This window comes from Daucus carota, chromosome 9 (genome assembly GCF_001625215.2).
Source record: "Daucus carota subsp. sativus chromosome 9, DH1 v3.0, whole genome shotgun sequence".
In the NCBI taxonomy this organism is placed as follows: domain Eukaryota; kingdom Viridiplantae; phylum Streptophyta; class Magnoliopsida; order Apiales; family Apiaceae; genus Daucus; species Daucus carota.
Genome location: NC_030389.2, coordinates 43338729 through 43360469, shown reverse-complemented (window position 1 = coordinate 43360469; position 21741 = coordinate 43338729). Strand labels below are relative to the sequence as shown.

General features: G+C 34.9%; 2 protein-coding genes across 6 annotated transcripts; both read left to right on the top strand.

The window, feature by feature from the left end:
* The first annotated feature begins 5386 nt into the window (after positions 1–5386).
* On the top strand, positions 5387–8503 carry LOC108203139 (omega-hydroxypalmitate O-feruloyl transferase). Of its 4 annotated transcripts, none has more exons than XM_017371898.2 (4): positions 5387–5649; positions 5954–6022; positions 7170–7583; positions 7794–8503. In XM_017371898.2, exons 3-4 carry the CDS (start codon positions 7541–7543, stop codon positions 8216–8218), a joined length of 468 nt encoding a protein of 155 aa, XP_017227387.1. In that variant the 5' UTR covers positions 5387–5649; positions 5954–6022; positions 7170–7540; the 3' UTR covers positions 8219–8503. The 4 variants fall into 4 exon arrangements, with proteins under 4 accessions (XP_017227387.1, XP_063940643.1, XP_017227388.1 ...); XM_064084573.1 differs by having other exon boundaries at positions 7069–7583; XM_017371899.2 differs by lacking the exon at positions 5954–6022.
* A 6455-nt stretch (positions 8504–14958) lies between these two features.
* Positions 14959–21383, top strand: LOC108200421 (uncharacterized). Of its 2 annotated transcripts, none has more exons than XM_017368560.2 (4): positions 14959–15679; positions 18321–18674; positions 20214–20498; positions 20621–21383. In XM_017368560.2, the coding sequence occupies exons 1-4, from the start codon at positions 15169–15171 to the stop codon at positions 21061–21063; spliced, it is 1593 nt and encodes a 530-aa protein (XP_017224049.1). In that variant the 5' UTR covers positions 14959–15168; the 3' UTR covers positions 21064–21383. The 2 variants fall into 2 exon arrangements, with proteins under 2 accessions (XP_017224049.1, XP_017224048.1); XM_017368559.2 differs by having other exon boundaries at positions 14984–15679; positions 20205–20498.
* The last annotated feature ends 358 nt before the right edge of the window (positions 21384–21741 follow it).

Sequence of the window (21741 nt, the reverse complement as noted above, 5' to 3'; positions counted from 1 at the left end):
ATCCCACCATTATTCTCACTTATGTTATTTTTAATTATATTCACTGGCATGTTTCCACATTATTTATTCAGTGTTTGGTCTCCGTGTCCAGCCCATTTGATAACTAATGACCGCGACGGAGGAAGTAACTAATTAAGACTTTGATATTTGTGGTTTATGTGATCTTCAATTTCGTTGCACTGCTAAAGATTTGTATCAGTTAATCAAAGTAATTACAACTTGACAAAGCCTACAACTCAAAAATTCCGTACCACAAAATGGTTAACCCAAATACCAACACATGAGTTTGAGGTTCTGATTCTTGTTAACCGGGCTCATTAATCATGAGCCAAAAGCCCCCTGATTTAAGCTGACATGCTGAATTGTAAACCAAAAACAACTAGGGGACCAGAAGTGACTAAACAAGATTCTCAGGAGCTCTGCGGTACACTGGAAGAGTATCTACGTAGTTCAAATAGTCCCTATCCACAAGGTGCGGGTGTGAATTATCAAAATTGCAGGCTCCTCTGTTTCCACGTAAATTTCTATTCTGGATCCAGTGAATAACCGACCTTGCTGAAAAAAACCCGGGGAAAATCAGATAAACAATGAGCGACGTCCTTGAGCTTGTGGATGGCGAGAAAATGACAAAGGCTAAAGAGGCTAGTGAAATAAAACCAAACAATCTGAGGATGTGGTGCAGTACTGTTGCAAAAGCTGCATTATTTATGAGTAGAGCGAAAGTATTGTTCCAAGTCGCATACCAAGCAGAAAACAAGGAAACTAGCTATAGCGAAAACCATGGCTCTCGGGTGATCCTGGAATGCAGAACCGGTTCCTGCTTGGTACTTGAGTTGCAAGGCGCTGAGGAGGACTGTAACAGCTATCCCCAAAATGCCAACAATCGCGTGATTATTATTTTCTCGGGCTCGTGTGGGGGCTATGTTGATGAATGCAACATTGAGTTGCATAGAATAGTTGCTGAGTATGAATTGGTGAGGAGACATCTGAAAATAGAAACAGTAACTTAAGAAGAAAAAAGAGGCAGAGTTGATTTGCAGGTTTGTTGAAGTACCATGAGCTTTCCTACATTTATATACTTGTTTATGAAAAATACTGTATTGCATCTGTCATCCAAGTCCCTGTCTAGTTTCTGTTAACTAAGGGGCCGTTTGAGTAAGCTTAAAAGAAGTGACTTTTCGCTTAAACTAGAGAAGTGGAGCAGAAGTGAGAAGTAAATAAGTGAATAAAATATTTGGAAAAGAAGCAGAAGCTGTTACACAAACGGGTCAAGAAAAGCAAAAGCCAGAAGCTGCTTCTACTGAATATATTTGAAGAGGTTCATGGAAAACAAAAAATGAAAGGGTTCAAAAAGGTTCTCAGTTCATGCAAGGACCACACAAGAAAAAGCCAAACCACCAAAGACCGACAAGCTATATACTCTCTGGTCCCTTTTACATATTTTTTGATTTTTACAATTAGTTTAATTTAAGGTATTAAAAGAGATAGTTTGGATTATTATTTTTTAAATTTTTATCTATAATCTTATTTAATAAAAATATTCAAGATATAACAATCAAAAATAATTTTTAATATAATTTAAATTAGAGGACTCGTGAATGATGAGCTGGCCTGCATTAGTGTCAAACCATTGTTAAATAGCGTAATGTATAATTTATTCCCAACTATAAATTACACAATTTAATTTAATGGTTTTTCTTATTGTGTACTGCTTTATTTAGTTAGGTTCAAGATTTTGATTAACGGATATTTTTATGCATGCGTGACAGCGAGAGGGTCATGATTATTAATAAGATTAAAATTAATAAAAATCCACCTCATCACTTAAAAAGTGGTTTGTCAGTGTGTCAGCACACTAAAAAATCGGATCAGTTAATTACACTTCATCATAAACGGCTAAATATTTACCACGCCTAAAGAATTCCACTCAAATTTACCTGCGACGATTGATGGATAAACACTAATGCATCTACACGTTGATGTAGGTTAAATTACAACATAGACAGGATTGAAATTACAGTACTGATATACGGAGACAGAGGAGACAGAGAACCGTGACTTCTTTAGTGTTAGGAGCAAGGTGACATCTGTATTCACTGTGCCTGGGGATTAATACGTGGATCCAGCGACATCTTAATTGTTGTATTGTTTGATGATTTTGATATTTCCACGCATTCCTGCAAGTCCTCGTCGCAGGCAATTGATATCCAGTCACCCTCATCATCTTCATACTTGATGACGAAACTTTGCCTCTCCAAGTGCAGCCTCTCGTTGATATTATCTTCTAATTCTGCAATTGTAAAACCAGGTAGTTCAAATCTTATGGTAGCATCGTAGTATGTTGCCTCTACAATCATCTTCTTCGGGTCTTGCCTTTTATCTGCAGTAGCAACCTTGTTCAGGCATTTATCCTGCACGGAAGAAATGCCTGAACAAGTATATCTTCTTTTACTCGGTTCCTTGGCATTCAATCTTTCTCTGAGCTTGGAGGAAACATTGTCATCCGTACTTCTCCTTCCATATTGCCATCTTTTGATACCAAGATCTCTACATTTGCGTTTAAATGTAGATCGACTGACTAAGATAGTGAAAATTGAGATTAGATATTGTATTTAAAAAAGGAAATGCTAGGTACCAAAAAGTGTTTCCAAATCTAGTTGACAATGTTTGATTGGTTCAACTCACAGTAATAATAATATGGGATCTTGTACGCACAACAACCATCCAATTAAAATTAGTCATAGGTCTGCCACGTCATTTAGGAAAAAAATTTGGAATCAAATAAACTAAAATAAGCATGGTAGAAGGGAACTTACTCCCAAATCTCTTTGCTACATCGTCTAGTGGCCTTCCAAAATGCTGACTAAGACTCTCATAACTGAATTTCTTTTCTGCTTGTTTCTCTGTTTCTAATTCATCCTGTAAGCTTGTTTTGCTCACGAATTGGATTGGTCTATCAACATTTTCTGCTCCCACAATAATCCCTTTGTTTTTTATTCGGAAGACATCTTCTGTCAGGATCAGTTTCTGAACTGAAGTATCGGCTGTCAGTTTTTCTTCTTCGACTTCTTGATGAGGTAGTGATATCCTGGTTTGTGAACTAGAACCCACTGCAGTTGTCTTATCATGTCCAACGTCTTCGAGCAGTTCATCTACTGTGAATCCACCAAGAAAACAAAAATCCGTCTTCCATTTTGGTGGAGTGCAAAAAATTTATAAATTTTACAAGGACTTGTATATTTGGTAAAGTATGCACTTTGAAGTTTTTCCTGCACAACTGAGGTTGTATTACCTCTTCTAGCAGCCACAGTGTATTCTCTGTTCCTTATAGCCTCTTCCAGAGTAATCTCCAGGCTGAAATGATTGATCTCCATAGTGTTTGCCTCATCAATAATTTCTTTAGACCTATTAGGTTTGGGAGTGAGAGACTGAGGTTCTATCAGCTTAACAGATGATTCTTCCAATTCATCTACTGCAAAGCAACAAAATAATTAGTTGGGCTGATATATTTACCAAATAAAAAACAGAAGAAGGCTGGAACATGTCGAGCTAAACAAATAGGTAAAAGGACTAACAATTGATTACTGCAACAGCATTCTTGTGTGTTCGTTTAAATATTTCCCTGGTTGAAGAAGAGTTGATAACTTCTAATGTTGGCACTTCTCCCAATTCTTCTCCTAAATCAAATGTATAATATGGAAGATGCTCCTTCACTGTTGTCAATAGAGAGTTCGACATGGTTTGAGGGTAATAATTAGACAGTTCTTGAGAAGGCAGAAAGAACTCTAGTACACATTCTCCAAATGGTGGGAAAAAGCTACGCAAGAATATTGTAAAACAAGCAATTGATACACAGCTTCGTGCATAGTGTGCCAAGGGGTAGTTAGTAATGTTGAATTTTTTAATATTCCTGCAAGAAAAGGATTTACGGAATAGACATGTTTTGCCAACAAGGCCTTCACCTATGTTCAAGTGCGTCTGCAAACAAGCATCTTTGAACCTACACAAGGGTGCCAACTCTTCGGAATCTAGATTACTTTTCTGAGACATTACGCTGAGGGCTCCTAATTTAGGGTTGGTCAGGACCCAGAATTGAGCAAGATGCAAAGGGAATTTTTGACACACCAGTGTCAAGACATGGTCCATTTGCCAGAGTGCAGGATTTAGGTCCTGATACAAAAAGTATATATATGTAGTCAAACAATTGTCTGAACATATTTGAAGTGTACTAAAAGCTTTTCATGTCAAAGTCTTACTTACATTTTTTCTTAAAAACTTGAATAATATATAGTCTCTTGATGTATACATCCTCATTTTCTGCAAGTAAAGAATGAAATTGGCATGTAATGAAGAATATTACATTGCTTCAAACACAAAGGAGGAAATGGATTGAATCACACACCTGTACAAAGAAGCATGACTCGAAATACTGCTTGAAGTTTTCAAGGTCTTGCTCACAAGTGGAGACAAGTTCAACAACACCCCGGGGGTGGCCAGAACAATCAGCAGTTTTAAATAGAGGGAAACACAAAGAAGGCTGAATCCCACAACTTAAAGCAAACTCTCTATGTGGGTATTCATGTAAAGAGTAAAAAGATATGTGAGGAGTCATCTCAGGCCTTTTATACCTGAATACGCGACTAATTACTCCCTCTTGCTGCTTACTCTGTATTATGTAGTCATCTTCTTCATCATCAAGTTGTATTCTATGAGTACAAGAAATGGAGTGCATCCGGTACAATGATAGGCCTCCGACTTCATATGGAAGAATTTCAAATGAATTTTCTGGTATGGTAAGCTCACAGTATCTTCGCCCCCCTTCAGTAGCCTCGGTGCTTGCTTCCCAGAACTGAATCAGTATGTTCCTTGTAGCCGCATCATTAGCAGTTACCTCATCATGACCAAAATTGATGATCATAATGCTTTGCAGAGCCAAAAGAAATTGATTTGGAGATTCTGCAACTCTTCTTGATATAGAGTTTTATAGGAGTATCAGAACATTTGGACTTGTTCTAAAGTGCGACCTTTCGGCCTAGCAATGTAAAAGGTTCACCAGCATGACATCTTTGTCCTACATACTAATTTATGCAGAATAATGCAACATTGCACAATGTGCATGGAATTTCTTTTCTTATTTCTCAAGGACAAATTAACCCAAAAAGGGGTGCAACTCAAATATATGAATATCCTGTCTTAGCTAGACTCTTTATTTGGGATTGAGTACCGTGTCCGACACTAAATACCCTAAGCATACATTGATAAAGATATTCTATTATATATTTTGGATGTAAAAAATTGTAAAATCTTCAAATTATTAGTGACATTCAGACACGTTGAACACTTTTAACCAAGTCCGAATAACTTAATGCCCTGTTTGGTAACATGGATTTGATTTCAAATCCAAGATTTGTGCAAATCTCTTGTTTGGCAAATTTTAAAAATTCAGAATTTGGATTTGTTCAATTCCATCCAAACTTAAACACAAGTCAAAATAGAATAATTTGAAATGCCATTCCAAAACATGTCATTTGAAATAAAAAAACTAAACGCACACTCCAGCTCCTCCTTCCCGATCCACTCTGCTGCTCGCTCCTCTTCTCCCCTGCTTTCACGCTGCTGCTCGCTCCGGCCATCCTTCCGTCTCCGAAGGTGCAATTCTCCCTCTCTCCACCTCTCTCTCTCCCTCTCCCTCTCCCTCTCGCTCCCTCTCGCTCCCTTTCTGCCTCTCTCTCTCTCCCTCTCTCTCCCCCTCTCTCTCTCTTCCTATCGCCCTCTCTGTATCTCTCTTTCTCCTTGTCTCTCTTGCCAGTATTGGATTATATTGTTATCAATTTGTTGCTTAATTTGATATTTATATGTATATATGTGCGTGTAATTGATTTCAGTGCTCTGATTTTTGTAATTAGGGTTTAACCTTCTGTATATAATCTGTGTGTATATGTATATTGTCCAGAACTGCTAGATGGCAGGTGATTTGAATTCTATCACAAAGACCTAATCTGTTGCCTATACAGTAGACGAGGTAAAATCAGGTTTGGGTGTTATATATTGTAAAAATTTGAATTAGTTGAGGAGTAATGATTCTCAATTATAGCCTACTCACTAGGTGCGTGCCTCGATATAATATTTCGGGTACACATTTCCGATTTGTACACATTTCGCTCAGACTATCTGCTACTGTAACATACACTGTATTCACATAAATACGTCCATCTCTCCATGTTATATAGACCCCTCTCAATTATCATTTCACTGCTAGCTTAAGTGTTTGCGTAATGGCAAAACGACTAAAGCTTCGCATCTCCAGAGCAATTACATCTTCCTTCCAGTCCTGCCATTCCAAAGACCCTTCCGTTTCGAATACAATCCAATACTGGCAAATCTAGAAACATGAAAGTTGTGCTTTTGGTCAGTTTAATTAGGAATTTGAGCTATAGAACTAGTTACAATCCAAGGAGTCTCAGTACACGCAAACCTTACCTTTAGTCTCATAAATAAAGAGCACTTTGGAAATAAATGAAGGAATAATATAGAGAAATATATACTAATTAAATGAGCACTAACCCTCTTCCGCATGAATTCGATTTCAGCAAATAGAAGTTCATTTTGCAGTTTATATATTCTGAATCAGTACTTCAACAAGTAATTCTTATTAGGAAATAATCAGCATATTCTATGAATGTATAAGGACCTTTTTGGAGCGGACTCTGCAAAGTCCATTCTGTAGTTTAGTTTCCAGGCCTTTAAGATCCTTGGCTGGCAAAGACCCCAGGGCTTCGCCCATCAGATGCCTGTATTATATGCAGATGTTTTGAATTCTAAATCTAGAACTGTATAATTAGGTCGTTTTGTAACCTTCTTCCTGAATTTGAAGTTTTTTCTAAGTATATAATTTAGACTTATATTATAAATAATATGTTGAGACCTGTGGTATTTCTGTTGCGACTTTGTGCTTAAAGATTTATGATTTAATAAAAAACCTGTGAAAGTGAATTGAATAATTTTTAGAAGTCTGCCTATGTGTCTGCCTATGATTTATGATTTCACTGCTCTCATTTTTGTGATTAGGGTTTAACTTTGTGTATATAATCTGTGTAGTTGTCATTTTAAATTTCTGCTCTCATTTTAAAATTTTAAATTTGTGTATATAATCTGTGAAAACATGGAAGAAACAACATATATGCAAGAGGTTGAAGAAGAGCTAGAAGCTATGGAAGCAATTGATGTGGAAGATAAAGAAGAGGATTTCATCTCAACTGCTCGATCTACCAATGAGTGGACTGAATTTAGAGATCAACTTGCCAAAACAATGTTTGAAGAATATCTAGTAGGAGGGACTGGAGTTCTATGACTTTTATACATTTTTTCTATGTGGTTCTGTGGGTTGTCATGTTAAAGTGCAGCACGATTTTCGCTTGCATTTATAATGGATTCATTTGATTGAGAAATGCCAGCATTCTTTCTATTTATTTACATACATACAGCTCATAATCTAAAGTGTGAGGGTCTGGTGTACTTGATCCTAAACACTTGAATCAGAATGTTACTGGCCTCTTCTGCTGGGAAGTCATCATCTGATTCAGGTATACTTTTTTGTTCAAAGATAAGGTAGAATCTTTTCTGAATTTTGATTGTGATATTAACTTGTAATTCGAAACTGTTTATTGGGTTTTTGTTTTTATCAAAATCTTGGAAATTTATGAAAGATGGAAACTCCTATACTTGCTCCATGTTTTAATCTTTCTGCTTTCTCAGTCTTTTTCCTCATGCTAAAGTCTTTATGCACATTCCAGAATACTATTACTTGTCGAATCTCGATCAGAATATTGCTTCAATAATTCAGACAGTGTATTGTTTTAAGCCTGATGGTGACAAGAAGAACACAGAAGGTGTTGGACTTGTTATAAGAGAATCTGAGATGGTTTACAAAGCATTCAACTTCGATCAAGAGAAGCTAATGAGGTTAAAGAAGTTGATCATGGAAGACGGGACCATCAAGAACTGCTCCACATTTGTGGCCCTCACGGCCTTGGTGTGGCGGGCAAGAACTGAAGCTCTTCAGATGAAACCAGACCAACAACTCAAGCTATTATTTGTTGTTGACGGAAGATCAAGATTGGTGAATCCTCCCTTGCCGAAGGGCTATTTTGGGAACGGGATTGTGCTAGCGTGTAGTGTGAGTAATGCCGGAGATTTGGTGAACAAGCCATTGTGCTAGCGTGTAGTGTGAGTAATGCCGGAGATTTGGTGAACAAGCCATTGTGCTAGCGTGTAGTGTGAGTAACGCCGGATTGTGCTAGCATTTCAGATATAATTTCAGGTTTCTGCAGTATAGTTATCAGTGCTTGATTAGCATTTTTGTGTTAAGGTTGAGATTCTTGAATTTGGTATTTTTGTTTGATCAATTATACATGTCTCTGTGAAGTTTTTGTATTTTTGTTTGAATTTTATCTTAGACTTTATTTGTAATTTTGAATGAGATTAAATATCTATCTTCATGTATCGCCAACTTCAAAATATTATTTAGATAAATATTCAAGTACGCATTTGTGATTAAATTTGGAGTTATGATTAAGTTTTTACGTAAAAATTTGTTTAAATTTCAAATTCAGCTTTTGAAATACTAAGATATCCCAAACAGTGGATTTGGATTTCAAATCCAGGATTTGAAATTCTAATATTCCCAAACAATGGATTTGGATTTCAAATTCTGGATTTCAAATTCTGGATTTGAAATCCTACATTTCAAATGAAATCCATGTTTCCAAACAGTACCTAAATATCATCAAAATTATTTATTTATCAAGTATTTAACACAGAGTAAAAATTGACAATCCTCATATTCAAATATTTATAATCCAATTTGTCCTGATTAGGGATTTTTCTAAAGGAAAAGTTCTACCGGAGGTCATGCATGACCTAAGGTGACTCTTTTTCTCGGAAGACAAAACAACAAATAAAGGAGCTTTATTAAAAGAAAACAGTTCAAAGACCTTAATTTTTATGTCATACAGTGATACAGAACAGGTCAAAATTTTGATGGAAAAGATTCACTACACCTTAACACCAACAAAAGGTGTTCTGGTGTTCAAAAAGCAACATGTCTTGCTTAAAAGGTTCAAGACTTCAAATGACGAATATAAAAACTTTGAATAGCCACTAAGGATGAGCACATGTGATTCGATACGGTTCGATTCATGGACTTAAAAGGTTCAAAGTTCAAAGGATCAGTTGTCGGGTGCTGAGATAGGAACACCTTATTGATTATTTGAGTAGTGTTACGTGCACATAGTTGTGTACGGAAAATTTGTACATAATGATGATGTGACAGTTGATAGTTGATGTGGTGGGGTGGTGAGTTTTGATTGGGATGGTTAATGTAAATCCATGCGGTCATTCCAATTAAAACCCACCACATGTTCAAAATTTTGTACATAGTTATGTATATCAAGCATTTTTTCTATAATTTTGTCATATATATTATTATAAATAATCATGTTTAAGTTTAGGAACGAATCTAGAAATTTATTGTTTATATAGTTTGTGTACGGCCAGAGACACAAAATACAGGTTCAGATTTCTACATTTAACTCTTCCACATAAACATAAGAGAATTAGGGTAATAGTAAAGCCTCAAATAACAATTTTGAACTCCTGCTCATGGCGAAAGAACAACTCTGTTATGCTTCAATTTATTTTACAACTATTCAAACACCATTCAATCATCCATTCTTCTGATCCCAAATTCAGTGCTTCCATGGTCCGATTCATGCGTAGTAGATGTGACTAAAGAACATTCACAGAAGCTCTACGGTACACAAATTAGTCACTATAAACAAAATGTGGGGGTGCAAGTGGATCACGACCATGTTGAGAAACAGTCCATCTAAAACTTTAAGGTGTTAGAGGAAGGTCCCAAATGGATTTTATGTTATATTTCAACATAAATTGTGAAAATTGCAGGCTCCTCTGTTTCTATCTAACTTTCTATTCTGAATCCAGTGCAAACCTGACCTTACTGCAAAAAAGCATAAGAAAATCAGATAAAAAATGAGTGACGAAGTCGAGCTTGTGGATGTCGAGAAAATGACAGAGGCCAACGATGCTAGTGAAAGGAAACCAAGCAATCTGAGCAAGTGATGCAATACTATTGCAAAAGCTGAGTTACGACGAGTGGAGCCAAAGTATTGTTCCAAGTCGCATACCAAGCAGAAAAGAAGGAAACTGGCTATAGCGATCGCCATCGCTATAGGGTGATCCTGGAATGCAGAATCGGTTCCTGCTTGGTACTTGAGTTGCAAGGCTGTGAGGAGGACTGAAAGAGCTATTCCGAAAATGCCAACAATAGCATGGTTGCCATTTTCGCGTGCTTGTGAGGGTGTTATGTTGATGAATGCAACATTAAGTTGCGTAGAATAGTTGCTGAAAATGAATTGTGGAGCTGGAGAAGACATCTGAATATTTATTGAATGAAGAGGAAAAATAGAATGAGAGTTAATTTGAAGTTTTGAGCTCTCCTTGCTAGAATATATACGGATAGAGGCAGGGGAATGGGGATTTAAACACGCAGAAAAAAATAAAATATTGTACTATTTGTCTGTCCCTTTCTAGTCTCCGATAACAAAGTAGTTGGGGTGAGGGTTTGAAATTGTTCTGAAAGGTTCATCCAAAAACAAAAAAGAGAAGGTTTAAAAGGTTCATCAGATTATGCAAATAGAACTGTAGAAGTATACACGATCATATTTCTTTGATTATAAGAAATCTCGTCTTTATCAGTTGGTATGAATGAATTTGAAAAAAATGAAATGAAATTGAAATATTATAAATAATTGTTCAAAAATTACATTTCTTTCCACGTTTGATCCGTTATTCCCTCATAGCGGATTATAAAAATTATATTAATGATTTAATATAAATATTTATAATATAAAATAAATTTGCGGCAGCTTATAAAAATTATATTAATGATTCAAAATTAATATTAATAGAATAAAATAATTTTATATTTTAAACATCTCGATGCAATACCAATATTAATATATAAAATTACAAAATCGGACTATAATTCATGAGTGAAAAAATGAAAATAAAAATTTGCATGTAATTAACGATTCAAAGCACAACAAATCTTAATTTTGATTGTGTTTAACATAGGTGCGTAAAAGTTAAAAGATATTGAGATAAAACTTTGAAACCATCCCTAATTTTAATAGGGATAAACATTATGTTCTAGTTGTACGAACATGAATCATTTCGGGACACATGAACTCCAATCCATGCACGGGTTTATTAGTGATTCCTTCCTTTTTTGGATTGATTGTCTGCAAAAACATCAATTTAAATCCATAAGATCTCGGTCTATAACTACCCTTGCAACAACCTTTATTTATATTGTATATACAGTTTCACTTAAAAGGTGCTTGAACCGAACAAACAGATATTGTGAAAGTATTGCATGAATAATCTTTTCATGTATACAAAGTAAACCATATAAAAATTAACAATAACAAACATATCCGATGAACAAAACAAATATTATAAAAAAATAAAGAACAAACATATATCACTCACAGTTAATCTATTAACTTTTTCATCTATCAATATCATGTCAAGACTATATTGTTCTCCCGTGTTTGAATTTGTCGACTACCACATCCGACAAACTCTTACTCTTATTAGCCAATCATCTCTATCGTCATTCAAAACATCTAGCATAGTGTAACTCATTATGGTATTAGATTTAGATTTTGAAAAAGGTAGGTCTGAAACTTTCTTCCAATATATCCGAAACTAAAAAAGGCAATTTTTATTTTTGATACTTTTTCATCCAAAAATTCCAGAAAATTAGAAAAATAGAATGGAGCTCTTTCAGAGTCGCCACCTAAACGCCCCATGATTCTCCTTCATATAAGTATATTGATTTGCTCTCAAATTTCATAACATTTTTGTACTATTCATTTCTTTTGTTTAAAAACTCCCCTACCTCTTATATTTTCTCGTATTTGCTTAATTCATTGTATTCCATTTTATTCGCTACAATAAAATAGAACCACTAAAAGTATGAGAAAAGTTTTGCTAAGAGTGAGTGAAAATAAAATTATTTTAATGAGAATCGCTATACAGTAATAGAGATTGGACCATTCATTCTTAAACAGGAGGTGTCACCTTTAAATATAGGGATAAGGATTGGAATTAGGGTTAAAAATGGGGTGGAGAAAATGGGGAACCCGCCCCGACCTGTCCCGAATGGGGCAGATCCGCCCCGCTAATATGGGGAATGGGGTAGCGACGGGGAATGATTTTTTGCCCCGCCAAAATATGGGGCAAGTATGGTATTTGTTGAATCCCCGCGGGGATTCCCCGCCCCGCATATATTTAATATAAATAAATAATTATATTTAATATGATATATTCATTATATTTAATATTATTATTTTATAATACACAAAAGTATAATATACAATGTATAACATGTCTCTTTGATTTCTATTATATTTAATTTTTTGCTTTTAATATTCATGTCTGGTATTTTTTTATTAAAATCTGAAAAAAAATTACTAAATATTAAAGTAATTATATAAAGTGTAATATTATAGCAGCGGGGCGAGGCGGGGCGATATTATATTAAATCCCCGATGGGGCGGGGATGGGGATTAAAAATAAATCCCCGCGGGGAATGGGGCGGGGACGGGGTAGGAAAAATATATATGGGGCGGGGCTGGGAAATGAAGTCCCCGCCCCGAACCCGCCCCATTTTTAACCCTAATTGGAATGGTAAAAGAAGTAATTTTTTTAAATAAATAATTCAAATTTAAATTTTGTTTCACTATTTTTACATTTATCCATTCCAATCGAATACAACATTTTGTGATCTCTAAAGTGCGCAACAAATTGGATCAGATGTTATTGTTGGTTATTTTTGAAAGTTAGCTTTTCATGTTATTATAAAAATATTATATTGATATGATCATAAATAATATAAGATTTTATTTAAAAACTTTTTCAACATATATAACCGATAAAAAGATTGTCTAAAGATTTTACATATTTTTTAAGAAAAAATGTATTGATACTACGATTATAAGTTAAAAGTTGGGAAGGGTTAAAAATGATTTAATTATTTTAACTATCAGCAGAAAGATGCTTTTGCAGAATACCTCCCTATTTCTAATAAAAAGTTGTTTATTGAAACAACTTTTGCATTCACATGATTTCAAATGGTTCATTCTTCATAATAAGATCAGACATATTGAAAAGGTTCATCAGTTTATTCAAGTAAGGACACAGCAATGCCTTTGTTTGTAGGAAAAAAAAAAGGGGCACAGCAATGCCAAATCGTCAGTTTTCTTTTTGGTCTTTTGGATGATTGCATCATACACACTGCTCCCCGTCTCATGTTATAAGTTAAACGTAAATTAATTATTTGTCTCATGTTATAAACAGTCTCGATATATTAATCGGAAATAGATAAAAAAAAGGGGAGTAATTAATAAAGAATATTCATAGTATTTGTATATCTAGATTCAGACTCCATAGTAGTTTCACTTTATATGTTCAGACTTGCAAAGATTGATTTCGGTTCGTTTAGAAAGTGGTATTTGTTAAAAGGTTCAGAAGTTCATCTGTTTAACTTTAATAAGTCTATAACCGTAACGAGGTTTCTTCGGACTGTTCAGTCATTCTCTCATCTCATGCCCGAGCATTTGTCCGCAGCGACGAAGAAGTTTACAGCAAGTACTCCCTGTCCATGCTTGCGTCTATTTATTATTTTAAATTAATAATGTGAAATGCTCGGTGTTTAAAAAATCGACGGTTAATTACCAATTGACTGATGCTCGAACAGATTCTATCTCAATTAAGCGTTAAACGAGTTGAAATTCATTTTTCTCCAAAAATCGGTTAAAGATCGGGTTGTCAAAAATTAGTTAATTATAAAAAAATGTTAAAAATAAAAGTTTTAGTTTTTTGTATTTTAATTAAAATATTTAAGCATACATATATTATTTTTTGTTAACGATATGCACTATACATACAATATAGGTAATATTTATATAAATATATATTATTTTGACTTTATTAAATTTAGGTTCGAATTTAATGAAATTCACAAAATATTGGAGTATTGAATCTAAATTTGGATAAATATATTTTTATCGAACTTTTGTTTTAAAGTATTTGTAAACACGTGGAAATATGCATATTATCAACATAATCATTATAATTAAAAGGTTGAATAATTATTTTTATAAATAAAAGGACACTATTTTCTATAATATGATTTATAAGCATAACAATAATGCTAAAGATGTTTAAATTTGAAATATTTTAATTATTAATTAATAATTATATTTGAAATTACTTATAAATAATAAATTGTATATAAATCAAATAATTAAAAATATTATTTATAATTAGAAAAAAAATTATGATTGGTGCTGTAATATTTCAGCATAATATTTGCGCTTCTTGCGCTGGTTGCAGATACTAGGTGGGGTCGGTTTGCGAATCCCTAGTTTTGGGTAGTAGAGCGAGTCCAATAGGTTACCTATCTCATTATTATTTATAAATAATATAAAATAATGAGTGTTAGTGTTTCTTATTGATTTATAAATAATATAAAATAATGAGTGTTAGTGTTTCTTAATGATTTAGGTAATCTATTTTTAGTATCAACCCTAATAGTAATCCTTATATTTGTTCTCTTAAAATTATTTTGATAATAAATTTGAGGGAGAGAAGGGGATTTAGGTAATCTATTTTTAGTATCAACCCTAATAGTAATCCTTATATTTGTTCTCTTAAAATTATTTTGATAATAAATTTGAGGGAGAGAAGGGGAAAAGGAGAGAATAGACAAAGAAAGAAAGAGAGAGAGGATTATTTTATTCATAAATATTAAATAGGTAATTGTTCGGGGTTACTTATAAAAAATAAGTAATGGTTTTTCTAAATGTGAGTAAGCACATCATATATCATATAAATAATAACATGCTCTTAACCTGATACACTTCAACAGGTGCCCTTTGAGATTTTGTTGAAGAACTTGAATTTTGATCCATTTTCTTAAAAATCTAATCGATCCATTCGATCAAACAATTAGTTGAGTAGAGAGTTGTGTGGATGATCTGATTGGTTGAATCAATCTCATCCGTCAAATCATCGGAAGCCATGGATGATTCTGTGACTAGTATGATTAGAGCTTTGTACGAAGTGGTATATGTCAAATCAGTATGCCGATATATGGGAGTGAGTAAGGATTCCTTTGGGGGATGGGAAGCCAAGATTCGTGGTGTCTCTATTGGCAACTTTGACACGGAAGAGGAAGCTGCTTTGGCGTTTGATCATGCGGCATTTAGGTTAAGAGGTCGAAATGCTAAGCTTAATTTTCCCAATTATAGTGCTAAAGGTGAATTAATGTCTCCTGACCGTCCTTTAACATCACACGAAAAGCGTGTTGAAAGAGGTGCAGATGCTATGGATTTTGGAAGTGGGTTGTGTGTGGGCGCTGATACAGGGGAGCTTCTGGCGCAGAGTAACAAGTTTATTGCACCGGAAGAGAATGAGGAAGCTAACATGTTTCAGGCCCAAGATGGAGCTCATGCCTTCCAACAGTGTCCAAATGTGGAATTTGATTGGGATGCTATAACGCCCCAAGAAGGGGTTGCAGTGGGAAACCAAGGTATTATAAGCCTTTTTAATAAACATTTTTTCTATTTTATATTTTTATGGTGCCATTTTAGTATGTTTGATTTACAAGTGTTTCGGGTTGCGCGACTCTTATAAACCCCCAAATTAGAATATGCTGGAGAACCCTAATTTATAATTTAAAATTGGAAAATGCTAGGTACCCCAAAAATTGTTCGTAATTTCCCCCCCAAATCCTAGTTGGCAATATTTGATTGGTTTCACTCACATTAATTAATTATAATGGGAGCTCATGTATGCACATAAACCACCTAATTAAAATCAGCCATTGTTCGCCACATCATTTGGTAAAAGAATTTGGGACAAGATTTGGGGTGCGTAGCATTACTCTTTAAAAATTTCCCATAATCCAGTCCAGTAGTTTAAAAGCAGATGGTGAAGCCAATCATCAGCTGAGTGATTATAAAACCTATGAAAGATGTGCATTTAATTGAATTTTTATCAATTCACTTAGATGAAAATCTGAATGACTCTCCCATCAGTTCAATCTTTGGAGATGGCATGCTACTTGTCACGTTTTCAGAATTGCAAGTCATGGAATAATTTAATTTAACACTAAAGACTTAAAGAGGCACCACATGATTCCATCTCTACTCATAATATTGCACATACTTAGTGCTGCGTGTCAAATACAATGGTGGAAAGGTATGTTTCAATGTTAGTCAAGGAAACATTTTTGTGTGATATCATAGATTCTATACTTTTCTGACTATGACAGCTTGTCAGCTCATACCATAAACAGAAGTTGGTTTTTGTTTCATTCGGTTACTTATTAGTTGATGAACCAGCTAGTCAAGGTGTTGGATATGCATTTAATACTGTATTTTTAGTCTTTGTATATTACTGCAGCAAATAGAAATATTAGTATAGAACAGAGATGGGTAACATAAATTTGCTTTGATCACGAAGCTGAGAAATTCGTAGGCTTTCCCTGTATCAGAGGTATGAGGTCTGCATGTCTCACATGGGTGATGTGTTGACCAAGGCTCAAAGTCGTTGGAAGTTTGGTGAGTAAGATCTAGAGCCCCATGCATGATCTAATCTATGTCAGCTTTTGGTGGGCAGGTGTCAATGTGTTGGTTGCATGCGGACACTTGGACGGGTGACTAAGAACTAGGCCTTAGGTCTCGGAGAAGACTCCTTGTTGCTTAGGATGGATTGGATCATCTCTGATTGTAGGTAGGGTGGTAGACAGGAGATGAGGTCGTCCAAGACCAAATACTGTCCGCGAGTTCTAGGTGCATTCGAGCATGTTTGCATGAGTTGGGCTTATTTCAGTTGTTCCTTCATGTGGACTTGAGTCGCTTTATTGACCACTTGGCAGCCTATTTTATATTAGGGGTTATTTGGTAACCGGAAAAAAGATAGTTCCACCATTTAAGTTATAAATTAAATATACATAGAGGAAACATCAATAGAAGGGATGAATATCCTGAAATGGGTCTTATATTTAGGGCTTCTAGGGGAATTCTGGAGAACCAGTGGACGATGAGTTTCCACAAAAAGCTTCTTATAACATGTTCTTGCGCTTTTATCTCATTTTGCTTACATCATAAATTAGTTATTATGATTTAATTGTTGAAGAAATTCTATCTCTTGTAGGTTTTGAATATTTAATTGTTATAAAGTCAGTCCAAGTAATGCTTATGTATAGATTTGAAGCTACCTTTTATGAAGTAGCTGTAAAGTATGAACTGCTTGATGCATCAGGAATCGCAGAGTGACATATTATTGGTTATGTTACAAAATGGACGGAGACAAAATGAACAAGTATGGAGGTTGATGGAGTTTCAATGTTTGTGACATTATTTATCAGTGACAATTAAAATGTTAATTGATTTATTTGTCATGTGCAGTTTAAATATGATTCCTCACTTATTCTTTCTCCATCCTATATGAATTCAAATTATAATGCATATATGCCGTTATTTGCTTACTATGTCTGGTTATGTGTATAATTGTAGTTTCTACTTTTTAGACTTCTATATACAGATCACTACTTTAGTCATATTCTAAGCTTAGACTATTGCTCCTGATGCCTATCACGTGTTAATTCTCGTTAGTCTAATGATACTAGTACGTTTCCTCGTGTGAAGTCCATGTGTAGCATGGTTTGCAGGACTGCCATCGAAAAACCCTTAAAACAATATGGGAACAATATAGAACCTTGGAAGCCCAATTGGTTAGGATCTATTATGACTGAATCATGCTTCGTGGAATCAGATTTTCTGTTACACGGGGACTCGTAAGAATATCCCAAAACCCTAGTTACACCTTTCGTCACTTATCCTGTTGACTCTGATTCAGTATGCAGCACATTAGTCATAATGTAGTCCACCCATGCATGTGACTATAATATGGATATATTGTATATGTATATTGGTCGGTTTCCTCTCATGTTATTATATTCGTGGGTTTCATTTTCATATGATGATGGGGCATGGCTCCATAACACAAAGTAGTTTGCTGAACTTAAACACTTTTAAGTGTGCTCATCCACTCATCCACTCTTCTTCACTGTTTCTGTTTTGTTATTTTGGTCTTGCATGGATAAATAGATAACAGCTCGGAATGTAAATGGAAGTTGGTTTTTACTTAGTTTATCGATTTTGCAGGAGATGCAGTTAAAGAATTGTATGGTCAAGATGATTGGTATGCTATATATGCTGAAACTCAGTCTTCAAATTTTCAAACTGAAAAATCACCACCTCATCAAGAAACCATGGAAATTGAAGAAGACCGATTGATGTTGGATCATTCGCATCAGCTACCAATAGTGGAAGATTCTATGCACATAAAGGGGCTTATTGTGGGTGCAGAAAAAGTTGACTCCTACATTCATGTTTCACATAAAACATGCATAGCGGAAACATCAAAAGAAGGGAAACCATCTGAAAACGAGTATAGTTATGATATTCGAAGCTCGCATTTTGGCGGACTACGGGATGATGTAACAAACCTTTTTAATGGTATGTTTTCCGACCTTGTTCTTGTTCTTGCCATATTATATAAACCAGTTATGATATTATTGTTGTAGGTATACTTATTTTATAGTTGTATATCTTTTTCTACATGTTTAATGGTTTTAGTTAGCCGATCGAAATTTAAACGCATATGTCGAGATGATGGTATTAAAAGGTGGCGATCCTGCAAGAAGAAGCTGGACAGTCGGCGTTCATCTAAGCTTGTGAGAGTTAGTGATGAGGACCCAGGAGAACAGATTCTTATATTTAGGGCTTCTAGGGGAGTTTTGGAGAACCAGTGGATGATGAGCTTTCACAAAAAGCTTCGTATAACATGTTCTTGCGCTTCTATCTCATTTTGCTTAAATCATAAACCAGTTATGATGTTTTTGACAAATATGGCTTATAGCACCTGGGGCGACAGAGGATAAGCTCTTAACCACTTGAGCTATCCAACCGTGCTCAAACCAGTTATGATTTAATTGTTAACATTTTTTTATCTCTTGTAGGTTTTGAATATTTATTGGTTATAAAGTCAGTCCAATTAATGCATATGTATAGATTATAACATTAAAAGGCAGAAATCTGGCAAGATAAGAGTAGGCAGTAACAGTTCCTGCAAGCTTATGAGAGTACATATTGAGGGTACAATACTGCTGTTGTTGCTCACACAAACCAAGACAAGAAATTAGTTCATTTGAAGCTACCTTTTTATGGAGTAGCTGTAAAGTATGAACTCCTTGATGCCTCAGGAATTGCAGAGTGAAAATATGTTATTGGTTATTATATAAAATGGGCAGAGACAAATTTGTTATTTAGCATAAAGGTTGATCGAGTTTCAGTGTTTGTGACATTAATCATCATCAACAATTAAAATGTTAATTGATTTATTTGTCATATGCAGTTTAAAATACAAATGATCACTTTTTCTTTCTCCATTTTATATGCATTCAAATTATTATGAATATATGCCGTTATTTGCTATCTCTGTCTGGTTATAAGCATAATTGTAGTTTCTAGACTTCTATATACAGATCACTACTATGGTCATATTCTAAGTCTAGACTGGTGCTCCTGATGCCTATCACATGTTAATTCTCATTTGGCCCAATTGGTTAGGATCTGTTATGACTGTTTGAGAATCATTTTTCGTGGAATCAGATTTTCTGTTACATGTGGACCCGTAAGTATATCCCAACACCCTAGTTACACCTTTCGTCACTTATCGTGATGATTCTGATACAGTATGCAGCACATTAGTCATAATGTAGTCCACTCATGAATGTAAGAATGATATGGATATAGTGTATATGTCTATTGGTTATTTTTTCTCTTATGTTATTGTACTTGTGGGTTTCATATGATGATACGAGGCATGGGTTTTATAACACAAAGTAGTTTGCTGAACTTCTTAAACACTTATAAGTGTGCTCTCCTCTCTTCTTCACTGTTTTTGTTTTGTTATTTTGGTATTGCATGGATAAATAAATAACAGCTCGGAATGTAAATGAAAGTTGGTTTTTACTTCATTTATAGATTTTGCAGGGGATGCAGCTCAAGAATTGCATGTTCAAGATGGGTATGCGACGAATGCTGAAACTCAGTCTTCAAATTTTCGAACTGAAAAATCACCACCTCATCAACACACCATGCACAAATATGGGCTTGTTGTGGGTGCAGAAAAAGTTGACTCCTGCAATCATGTTTTACATAAAACATGCATAGAGGAAACATCAAAAGAAGGGAAACCATCTGAAAACGAGTATAGTTATGATATTCTAAGCGCGCATTTTGGTAAACTACAGGATGATGTAGCGAAGCATTTTAATGGTATGTTTTTCTGACCTTGTTCTTGTGCTTGCTCATATTATGTAAACCAGTAATGAAATTATTGTTGTAGAAATACTTATTCCATAGTTGTGTATTTTTTCCTACATGTTTACTGGTTTTAGTTAGCCGATCGAAATTCAAGCGCATATGTCGAGACAATGGTATTAAAAGGTGGCGGTCTCACAAGAAGAAGCTGGACAGCCGGCGTTCATCTAAGCTTGGGAGAGTTAGTGATGAGGACCCGAGTAGAACAGATTCTTATTGTCCAGGAATCCCCCCTCTGCAAGATACAGATATGATAACTGTGAAGGCAACTTATAACGAAGTTGCTATAAAATTTGAATTGCTCGATTCATCAAGAATGGTAGACTTGGAAGATAGTGTGATTGAGAGGCTGAAAGTGGAGAGAGACACATTTAGCATCAAGTATCAAGATGATGAGGGTGATTGGGTGTTGATTGCTTGTGACAAGGATCTGCAGAATTGTATAAAAACCTCAAGGTTATCAGAAAAGACAACTATTAAGATGCTGGTAGATCGGCCTATCAAACACTACGCATCTTGAAGCCACTGGGAAATTTGCATTCACATAATTGCATTTGTAGCCACTGGGTATGTTGTTCTTTTGTCAAGTCTCCAATAGTAGACTAGGTTTGGGACTGGTAGACAAATACAAGGTTTGTAACTTAGTTCTTGCTTGGTAAGAGTTATCAACGAATTATATACCAATTTGAGTAGATTTATGGTACATCTTACTCGTACTGTATATGGTTCGGGCCAAGGAAAAACATAATGGCCGTTTGGCTAAACTTTTTTTTTGATTTCACAAATAAGGATTTATTTGTGAAAAAAAGTACATGAAATTAAATACCTCTTTAGCTCTTACCAGTCAATTCTATAAAGTTTTCTTTTTGGGATGTCCCATCATTTCTATACATTTCCAAAATAGCAACTTTTTATAATATAAAACACTATTACACCCACTATATTCTTCCACTATCTCTATTCTATAATAATAAAAATAGGGTTTGTCTAGTGTGTGCCCAAGGGCACATGCTAAGCACTAACATTTATAAAATTGAAGGGATTTGATTGGTGTGGTTGTTGTAAATGCAAGGGGGGTCATCATTATTAAAGAGTGTAAGCCAATCAAAATCTCCCAAATTTATAAGTTTTAGTGCTTAGTGTGTGCCCTTGGGCACACCATAGAAAAACCGATAAAAATAATATTACACCTACTACT